The sequence below is a fragment of the Dendroctonus ponderosae genome, unplaced genomic scaffold (genome assembly GCF_020466585.1).
Source record: "Dendroctonus ponderosae isolate FM_Combo_2020 unplaced genomic scaffold, Dpon_F_20191213v2 Dpon_F_20191213_2, whole genome shotgun sequence".
Lineage (NCBI taxonomy): Eukaryota > Metazoa > Arthropoda > Insecta > Coleoptera > Curculionidae > Dendroctonus > Dendroctonus ponderosae.
The window spans coordinates 15,398,586-15,408,980 of NW_026018165.1; the positions used below are offsets into that span (position 1 = coordinate 15,398,586).

At 34.0% G+C, this 10,395-nt stretch overlaps 2 protein-coding genes across 4 annotated transcripts in view; both read right to left on the reverse strand.

The window, feature by feature from the left end:
* Nucleotides 1–10,395, reverse strand: part of LOC109544489 (synaptotagmin-15) — a 60,134-nt gene that overhangs the window by 13,451 nt on the left and 36,288 nt on the right. For both annotated transcript variants that reach the window (XM_019914711.2, XM_019914710.2), the window contains exons 5-8: nt 10,051–10,261; nt 8,840–8,933; nt 8,165–8,326; nt 7,047–7,154 (exon numbers count right to left, since the gene is read on the reverse strand). In XM_019914711.2, coding sequence (XP_019770270.2) covers nt 7,047–7,154; nt 8,165–8,326; nt 8,840–8,933; nt 10,051–10,261 — 575 coding nt within the window. The remainder of the gene's footprint in view (nt 1–7,046; nt 7,155–8,164; nt 8,327–8,839; nt 8,934–10,050; nt 10,262–10,395) is intronic.
* LOC109544490 (aldehyde dehydrogenase family 3 member B1) lies at nt 644–6,192 on the reverse strand. 2 transcript variants are annotated; one of them, XM_048664236.1, is made up of 6 exons: nt 5,522–6,192; nt 4,871–5,448; nt 2,719–2,893; nt 2,557–2,666; nt 1,636–1,884; nt 644–1,572 (listed from the first exon to the last, which is right to left on the reverse strand). In XM_048664236.1, the coding sequence occupies exons 2-6, from the start codon at nt 5,445–5,447 to the stop codon at nt 716–718; spliced, it is 1,968 nt and encodes a 655-aa protein (XP_048520193.1). In that variant the 5' UTR covers nt 5,448; nt 5,522–6,192; the 3' UTR covers nt 644–715. The 2 variants fall into 2 exon arrangements, with proteins under 2 accessions (XP_048520193.1, XP_048520192.1); XM_048664235.1 differs by having other exon boundaries at nt 4,871–5,451.

The window sequence follows — 10,395 nt, forward strand, 5'->3', positions numbered from 1 at the left end:
TTCTGCTTTACACGGAAATATTTCGAACCAACTTTACAAAACTGATTAATTGATTTCTCATTTACATCGAAACCTGTTGAAATTACAGTGCATTCATTCGACTATAGTAAACTTCCAGGCAATAATATATGTACCAATTTTCCTCCAAAAAGCCTTCAATATTTTGAATATTAAAAACCTGCATTTCCTCTGTATATCTTCTGCAAAAATTCCATTATCGAAAAATAAAGATTTATTTTTTCCCCAATTAAGCTTGTTCCAGAAAAAATCCTTGCTTTTCTGATCTTACTTTTAATGAAACTTTAAGTGAGTAAAATCATGATTTACAAACTAAGTGAAGATGTAAGTAAAAGCGAATAGTAATTCAAGTAATAAATGTTTATTATAATTCTTTTACCACAGTTAATGTTTCTTCTCTCTACCGACTCTACTCTACTACTCTCTTTCTCCTTCTTTAATAGTAATCTTCTTACTATTCTCTCAGTTCTCAAACTTCCTTATTTTTTTAGTAGCAACAGCCACTACTGAAGAAGTTCAGCCCTGGCTTTATAGTGTTATTTTTGCACCGCTTCTAATATTAAATAATTGCTTTGTTATATGCAATTTTCAAAGAAAAACTATGAAAACTGCAAGCAAAAACATATTTTTTCTATTTCAAATATTTATTATTCGCTTCTACTGATTTAACACAGGCGGAAATTGACACCGAAATTCGCTAAAAAATATTGACATAAAACTGTAACAAAAAAGCTAAAAGCACTCCAAGCAAAAATATAAAAACTCGATCCAAAAATCCCAAATAAATTCCACGCCTTTTTCGCAATACTATATTAATAAGGTTGGTTTTCTTGTTGGAATACGGCGGGTATCGCAGATTTAGTGCCATTTCGGAAATGCCTCCAAGGTCTTTGAGGAGCACTCCTTTTTTATGGGTGAACGTATCAAAGCCAAACTTTCCATGATAGTTTCCCATGCCGCTCAGCCCAACTCCTCCAAAAGGTAGATTTTCGGTACTTATATGAGATATTGTGTCGTTTATCGAAACTCCTCCACTCGAAGTTTTTGTTAGGAACATATTTTGCACTCGTTTATTTTTCGTAAATACATACAGAGCTAATGGTTTCTCCCGCGAGTTGATAAAGTCGATCGCTTCTTGGGCGGTGTGAATGTTGATAATGGGGAATATTGGCCCAAAAATTTCCTCCTCCATTACAGGACTTTGCGGATCCACATCAGTTAGGATAGTTGGGCCCATAATTAACTCTTGATCATTTGTATGGCCTCCCAGAGCCACGTGCTCATTTTTTAGGAACTCTATAAGCCTTCTATAGTGGCTTTCCGATACGATTCTGCTTAGACTCGAAGATTTACTGGGATCGTCGCCCCAAAATTGCTTCAGTACTTTTTCAGACTCCTTGATAAACTTTTCCTCAACTTCCTTAGTGCATAGAATGTAGTCTGGTGCTACGCACGTTTGCCCACTGTTTAACATTCTTCCCCAAAGCGCTCTTTTAGCTGTTTTGTACATATCTACAGTGTTATCAATGTATAAAGGGCATTTCCCACCTAATTCTATAAAGGAAAGTAGACCACATTTGTTCAAAATAGTTTCTTACTAAACTGTTTTAATTTTACCTAAAGTGCAAGGCGTGATATTTTTGGCGGCAGCTTGATAAACTCGCTGTCCAATTTTCGACGAGCCGGTAAAGAAAATATAGTCAAATTTCTCTTTCAGTAGCTCTGTAGTTTCTTGAGATCCTCCTAAGTATATTTGAAAACACTCATGATCGAGGTAATTGATTAAAACCTCCGATAAGAGTTTGTTGGTGGCTGGCGCCAGTTCAGAAGGCTTAAGAATCACTGTATTTCCTCCGGCTAAAGCTCCTAAAAATGCATGAAATATGGTTATTCTCTAATCGAATAATAAAACTGTAATTCGCTTAACATAAAATATGAGTGCAATTTAAGAGGTACTTGATATTGGGGCAAATAAAGAACTTAAACAACAATTGAAGACTGAAGAAAATATTTTCAGCTCAAAATAATTGTTGAGCTAATTTTCGTTCGCATTTTTTTTTATTGAAATATTTGGATTTTTAAGTAACTTATTTCGTCTTTTGGCGCTTTACGCACGCTGCTAGTGAGTTTTAGAGTAAAATATTGATTATTCTTTTAGTTTAGAAACGCAATCGAACATTAAGAAAAAACAAAGTTCTGTTCGATTACTAACCTAATAGATTAGAAAGTCCCTGTTCCTTCTGTTTATTCAACAGCCTAAGCAACATAAAGTAAAAAATTCCTCGACTATTACGAGTACCAGAATTTGCAAAAATCGGTCTTTTAACCGGATAATTGATTATGAAAATGCAAATTCGCATATTAAGCTTTTTTGTGTGAATATTACAGCTAAACTTGCACGCTGTTTATAGTCAGTAAGTTTTAAATAAATCATTTGATTTGAATAGATTATTCATGGCCGAGCGCCGCAAAGTTATAATTAATTAATCTGTGTGTATTTGGAAATTAAACACAATAAACTAATGTTTTGCAACTTGCCGACTAATGGTCCTAAAGTTAGCAAAATTGGATAGTTCCATGCTCCGATGATGAGAACCACTCCATAAGGGTCGTTGTAAATGTACGCATTATCCAGGAAGTTTATAATCCTAAAATTGCTTCATAATTATATAATAGGGTTGTTGTAAATAGATATCTTACCTTTTTTGGGGCCTTTCTGGTCCAACCCATGCTTTCAACTTGAGCAAAGTATGCCTTAGATCGTTTGCTACTAGTTCAATTTCAGAAATATTAGTTTCTTGCCTATGTTTCCTGAGATCCTTGTAAACGGCATCTTCTATCTCCGTTCGATGATTCTCCAAGAATTTCAACAAACCTTAAAGAGTTTTCCTTTGCAGGGATTTTGAAATGCAACTAACACAAAGTTGCAGCTTTGAATCAAGCCATCGCCCACAAGTTGCAGTTTAGCTTGTTACCATGTTAAAGCGATTGAAACTTTCAGTTTCAGTTTAGCATGGCAATTTGGACGACATTGTAAACTGTAAATTGCCTTGAAACGATTAAATCAGCAATGCAAATTTCCATTTTTAGGTGAAAGTTGTTTTTAATCAAAACATACTTTCGATGCAAGAATTACCGGGTAATTTCTCAATATGGGTAGTTGATTACGATCCATCTGCATTCTAATCCAATTGCTATGGGGTATTAAACTGGCTAATTTGAATGGCAAAAAAGCAAAAACGATTTTTTTTAACACGAAAACATCTAATATTTTACAGCTAAGCTTAAAGTAAATTATTTATTTTAAGGCATAATACCTTATGTAATGCTCTGCTATTTTGGTGCTTCTTCATTATATAATAATGAAATTATGTTTTCTATTTAAATGCAAAAGTGACCGATTCTAAAAGGCTTAAAAATTTAGAAAATAGTTACAAAGAGATAATATTTGCCATGGTAAATTAAATTGAACTGTTTACTTTCTAAAGAACTTTGACCGTTTGGTTGAAAGTGATTTGTAGTAACGATGTTAATATGAAAAGCAACGTATGGTTTTATTATATAATACGCCCCCAAACCGTCTGTTTTAGAATTAATGAATTAATCAAAGTGAAACTAGGCTTTATTATTTGAATTAGATAAAATAATCTGAGTAAAAATGCAAAAAGGCATTACAAAAGTGTTTCAATGAAAACTTCGCGCTTGGAACAAAACATTTCAGTCTTTTGGCAACTAACATAATATTGAAGTGCACGAAAAATTGACTGATTTCGTGTTTAGCTTGCGTTTAGAAGCAGGCAAAATAAAAAAAGGCAGAGAATAAAGTTAAAGATACTGCAAAATTAGACCTAAAATGTGACAACTTTTTAAACGGTTTTTGGAATTGGTTTCAGTTTGTTTATTTAATAGAAATTGTTAGCTGCATTTGTCCATAGTTTGCCTATTTAATTCAACTGTGTAAATATGTTACACTTCGTAGTATTTTTAATGAATTTTCTTATGCACTGTGAGTTTTTAAGCCCATAGAAATTTATAAAAAATCATATATGAATAGACAAAATATTAAAACTAAATTAGTGAGATCCTTAACAAACAGAAGTTTTTGAGTCTTATTCATCATCCTTCTTTCATTAATAAAATCTCACTTCACTCCACAATCCGCGTTTTCATATACTCTATTTTTTCTCTTAATAGTCCGAATGATTAAGTTAATTTTCTCTGTGTAATGTTTCCTTTTGGAGCACTTTACTTCCTTAATCACTTTAATTTCATGATGATAATGTTTCTTACGATTTTTTTGCTGTTTTGACGACGAATGGGATTTGTATAGAACGAAAATCACAAGTCGCTTTTACAAAAGTTATCACCTTTCTTCATATTTACTTAGGCATCTTCTGGACGCTTAATTGGCTCTAAGGAGGTCTAAACAAGCCAGCATTTTAAAACTATAAATTTTCCTGATCTCGGCGAAATGTTGATTAAACTTGCAGCAAATTTAATTAAGCACCTGGACTTGAAAAGGTCCAAATAAATAACACGCCGATAAATTTAAAAAGCCACCTTTTGTTTTTGAACTCGTTCAAATCCCGTGACAAAAAAATATTGTTAGCAAATATCTTATTCAATTTCAGGCTTTTAATTTAATAACTTGATAAAAAAGCAAAATTAAAATATTCTTTCTTCGAAATACCTACGGTCTTCAACAGGGTGCGCTAAACTTGAGAAATAAAGAAACTGTAAAACTGCTACTGCTTTAAAATTCTAGTGCAAAAATTGCAGGAAATTTTAATTGAAAACTGTTTCCTGCGAAATTTCTTCCTGACTTGCAGTTTATGTTGCTTAAATTTCCTACCTTTCAGCTGCTTTTCTCTAAAAGCCAGTTTTCTTGTTCGGCCACTATTAAATGCTCTCCTGGAAATGTCCAAGCACTGCTTTGCTCTGTTCTTCTCATAGCCATTGTTTTCCTCATCTTCAATATCAATTATCGAGTCCATATACCTGCTAATTCTCTCAACATCCGCGTCAATGTTTGCTTGCAAATCACTGTTCGTGCTTTTGTTGTCCAAATTGAGTTCCCTTTGATTCGATGGCTTTTGCTCCAAATCGTCCGCTCTTTTGCTCAATTCCTCAAATTTACTATTCACTGTACTAGTCACATTTTTACTCCGGGGTTTTCCGCTCGGGTCCATAATTAAGCGTCTAGGAATACGTCTGTCTTCCCCTTTTATTGCTGTTGTTGCTGCTATTTGGATGTCCTCCAAGCTGTTGTAATCAGATTTCTTTTTCAGTTCATTTTGCTGTTGCTTAGAGGCTTTGGGTTGCTGAGTGTAGATTTGATGCAGTTGGCTGATTTTTGGTGATATTCCATTGGTGGCGGCTGGTGGTTTTACATAGGGGTCTATGCGAGGGAGGGTTTTTGGCGCGTTCATTCTGCTGAATTTATTAAAAATTCCTTACAAACCGAAGGGTTTTCAAAATATTCTCATGTGGCAAAAACACTTACCTTTCGAACTCGAAATTTTGTTTTCTACTAATCCAAGATTGGCACTAAAAAACCGATTAGTGACTGCTGAGATCACAAACTCGTTATGCAACAATAATAGCGATTATGGCAATTGCACCGAGACTGCCTAGTGTTTACTATTACTTTCCATTTCGGACTGAACAAACCAACAGCCCGGCCAAAGATTGCAGTGATACTCCATCCACAGCAGAAGAAATTGGTAAAAAGCGTCGCCTTGTTTGTGCTTATGCAACGATCGAGAGTTATTGTAGTTCTGATGGATAATCAACGAGCTTATAAAGCCATTTATGTTAAAAACACTAAATGGAAACTACACTGTTTCTGGACTTAGATATTTGCAAATTACTTGCCATTATTTTAGGCTTAAGAATCTGATATTGAGCTGTTGGACAACAATCAACCAAAAGCATTGACGAGGTTCGCTAAAAACTGGCAAGTTTTTTGTGCTTTTAAGTCGTTATGGAAAATAATTTGTTCCACACATTTCGCAAGCTCAATTGCTTTGCATCTTCAGACATGCCTGAGGAAAACTTTCCAGTTTCAATATTATTATTATGTTTCAGTCGCTGTATGATCGGCACTTTATTTGCAAGACTTTGTCAACCGAGTTTATTTAATCTATATGGAACAAACATGCCTCATTTGCGTTTAAAATCCATACCGGGTTTCATTGCGCTCTGAAGCTGAATCTCATTGTAGACTGTGTTTCTTCTGTGCTTTGTTGAACATTTTCTGTATTTTAAATTAGCATAAACCTTTTGAAATAAATCGGAAGCAATACAGTTTAACATACAGTTCAATATTGTCGATATTTTCTTTAATACACTCGATATTGAACCTCGTTGAATGTTACCTACTCTTGTAGCATTTGGCGTTTCTATGTTAATAGGTACATAGTGCATTGGCCGCCTTTAAGAAAGTGATTGGATTAACGGCAAAAAACACACTTTACATTCTACTTTTTGTCTCAACAGCGTATTCAAAAACACTTTTTTCTTTGGGATCAAATAATATCAGATTCTATCGTGGTGCATTTCTCCTAAAAGGTGTCGAATTTCGCTTTAAAACCCCTAAACCCGTCATTTATTTTTAAAAAAGTAAGTCGTAAAGTGAKGTTTTGTCAGCAAATTTCCTGTTTCATTTGGACATCGAAAAAAGTCTAAATAACCGAATATGGTAAYGGACGATTGCCTAAAGTCTAAAGATGCAGATGAGGAACGGTTTACGCGTGTCCTAAATAWACGCAATTCAACCTAAAATATATRAAAAGTGCGTAAAARATCACATATAAAAACCGATTAATAATATTTTTCAAATTTCTCGGAAGCGATCTGTGCMATTGCAAAAATTTYAGACCCTCCKCTTKKTCTCTCRAATATTTTTGGGCAAAAGAGAAAATATTATTCACGCACAAATCCCTTAKCATTTGCCGCTGCTTATGCAGAAACAACCTACATTACAACATTACCTCTGCTTCTCAAAACAAATAWTTTTTTCCACTTACCTTCAATCTTCTTGCTTCAATTACAGTAGCTGTGAGTCGGCTAAGGTTTTCATTGTAGAGTAGCGAAACCAACAGTTCTCCYAAGTCGGAGCTCATTTCATAAGATTCCTAAGGAAATAAAAAATTATCTCATGCCAAAAGTTTTACTGGCAAAACATAAACCCTCAAAAAATAGGATTAATGTAACAGTTCCCCCCAACTATATACAGGGCGTTTCACAATAATGTGCAAAGGGATTCAGTGTATTTAAAGTGTAATTTTTGATTCCACCCCTTTTAAAACAACCTTCTAACCACATCCTGTATACAAAAGAAATTTTACTTTAATCTATCTAAATGATTGTCTGAAGCATATTTCGGTGAGCTGTAAATTTTTCGATTGTTTCCGGCAAAAGTCGAATCCAATAATTAATTTGAATTAAGTTAGAAAAAATTATACAATATCAAACAAGGCATTATTTAATGAAAATTAGTATGGCGCTTTCCCTTTGAACCATACAGGACGCAAAACAACTATTTTTACTTTCTAGTTAATTACATAAACTAATTGAATCAAGTTTTCTCTTAATTATTACATTTCCAACAGCAAGTCCACCACTTCCTTCCTGTTATGCGTATAAATATTCGATTATACTTGAAAATTGGAAATCTTTAGTCAAATGTTTGTTGTTTATTAGATGTTTCTGCTCGGCTGAGTATGGTCGTTTTTGCAATAACGCAGTCAATAGGCAAATTCATTATCTTTGAATCAAAGCGCAAAAATTGCTTTTGAACTGCAATAGCTTCACAATTTTCTCGTCTCGATTGATGATATAATAAATAGCTTTGAAGAACCGTTGAGGTCTACATTAAGCAATAGCTGGTGAAGATAAAAGTAGTTTCTAAACTTGGTGGTTTCTGGGATAAAATCAAAGAGACATCAACTTAATTAGGTGTTGCCTAAAGAAGTAATTATCTAAGTGTCTTCGGGTTAACCAGTTTTGCCTGATTAGACAGGCTGGATATGTTGAAGAGATTTTTTATATTTTGCTCTTTGATTTGCAATTCCTTCTACATGCTTTTCGGAAATATCATTTTGTTTATAAAAATAATTTAGTATACAAAATCAATTTCAGTTACCTTCACTAAGTCCATTTTAAACAGTTGCTGTTCGCAACCATCTCCAATTTCCAGCTCCTTCAACGGATAAGTTACATGGCCGATTTCTGCAAAACGCTTTGCCCTTCCCCCATCGATTACAATCAGCTTCAGGATATGATCAACCATATCTTTCTGGGAAACCTGAAAGTTTCAACATTTACCTACGATTAACTTAAGTTTGAAATGGAAGGAAAATGCTTAGGTGATATTTTAATCAGTGATTTGTTCTATAAAATAACGTCCGTTTAAAGACAAACGAATAAATAAACTGTTTGTTGATCATCGAAATGTGTGTTTGCTAAGTTTTAAGACATTTTTATAGATTTTCCAGAGTTTTATGAGAACTTTTCCATTAAAATATTGTTTCTGGCTGATCTATTAAAAAATCTCTTATAGAAAAAGCACACGACATTTATTCACGAGAGTGAATGACCTTAAAGGCTATTTCAACAGTTTTCAATCTCGGTGTCATTGGATTTTATATGCATTTGCGAAAAGCCACATTCAATAAAACTTTAATGCATGTAATTCCCATTGCAATTCGCGTTGCAGCAATTTACATACAGAAAGAGTGGCGGCCGTTTAAATTAACTACAATGTCAATTGCCCATTTGGGGATCCTTCATGATACGGTTAAAAACAACATAAATTTACCTGGAAAACCAGAGTTTCATCGAAATAGGGGTTGCAGGTCTTTTTCTTTTGTTTCGATTGCAAATATCGCCTTTCGTCTGGCATCAAATGAAGCCTGAAACAAAAACAGATGTTTCTTTGGAATAGAACGAAAGTATTTGAATCATGAAAATAAATATATTGTTTTCGCATTTTCTGTGTTTGCAAACACAAGGCTCATTGTGGGCGCAGATCTGTTTCCAACGCTACATTTCCATTTATCTTTAATGGCACATTTAGCACGAAAAACAACTTTGTTTTAGTTAACTGAAGCGGAGGATAAAAATACTTAAAAACCTCCCTTTAACTTCACAATTACTTTCGAATATTTGGTTTATTTAAGCTGTATGTTTAATTAGCTTTCCTGCACTGCTTGTATGTTCCATTTTAACAGCATTATGTACCATGCTAACAGTATAATTTCGATAATTGAACTAAATTAAACCAACATTTATTAGTCAGGCAATTAACTAGATAATTTGAATGTGAAGCAAACGAAAAAAATATACTCCCAGGTTCTGCAGCGCAAATAGCCGAAAGTTTCCAAAAGCGAGAATTATAGTTAGAGTTATTCAAGATGGGAAATTGCATTGTTCTCCTACAAACACTTCACATAAATTTAGTCCTATGTCGCAGACACGTGCCTTTAATACATAATTTTAAGGACATAATTGTGTTTTGTCATGAAACCGCTTCGATGTTCTAACGCATATTAACTATTTTTTACGACAAATTTCTTTAAACATTAAGGAAATTGAGTTTCAACGTATTTTATATGGAAAACACGTTGATTTTTGACATTTCTATTTTGATAACATTTCTCTTAAACCCACATTGAACTGAAGAGCTTCCATTCCAGTAAACTAATAATACCGAAATAATGCACGTTTGAGCTGTGGCGTCTTTTGCGAGATGGAAAAATCATGAGGGCGATATATCATTTTGCGCCAAAGTTCTGCTAACGTTTTTATACCCTCTAGCGAAATATTTCTCCTCAATATTGACTCAAGGCAGTGCTCTGCTTCCAGCAGAGGAAATTTAATGGGCAAATGATTTTAAGAAAAATGGAAAATCGTAGGATGGGGGATTTAATCGAAATAAATATGAAATAACAAACAAAATAACTTCAGTTGAACAGGAACGTTTTTCGAAGCGAAAAATCGGTTTTAAAAGTCATAACTTTTTAATTTTACCTTACGAAAGGGTCGCAGTTATTAACAGTACCCATGTTGCGTGACGGCAAATTCTTGGCTTTCAGCAAAGACACCAGAAGCTTCTCAGTCGATGGCTCGTATCTGAGAGAAAACCAAATTCTACCAATGTGTCCTTCTGGCCAAGACATTTCATCCAAGTCCAAAGTGCTTTTGTATAAAGCAGGCTCGATGACGCCCAATCCATAGCAGCCTGTAAATCACCATTTGATTAATTCACCGTAATAACATTTTTTTAGATAAGTTCTATATTGTTGAGGCGGATTCATTTTTTACAAACTTCTTTTTGGGTATTTCGCCTCAAAAATTTTTGTCTTTAAAAAAGAC

Excerpts from the sequence above, each read along its gene's own strand:
- LOC109544490 (XM_048664236.1), bottom strand. The coding sequence starts at position 5,447 with ATGAACGCGCCAAAAACCCTCCCTCGCATAGACCCCTATGTAAAACCA. Across the intron at positions 2,667-2,718 it reads CCAGAAAGGCCCCAAAAAAG|GATTATAAACTTCCTGGATA; the intron begins GTAAGATATCTA and ends AAGCAATTTTAG. Across the intron at positions 1,885-2,556 it reads AACTTTAGGACCATTAGTCG|GAGCTTTAGCCGGAGGAAAT; the intron begins GCAAGTTGCAAA and ends ATGCATTTTTAG.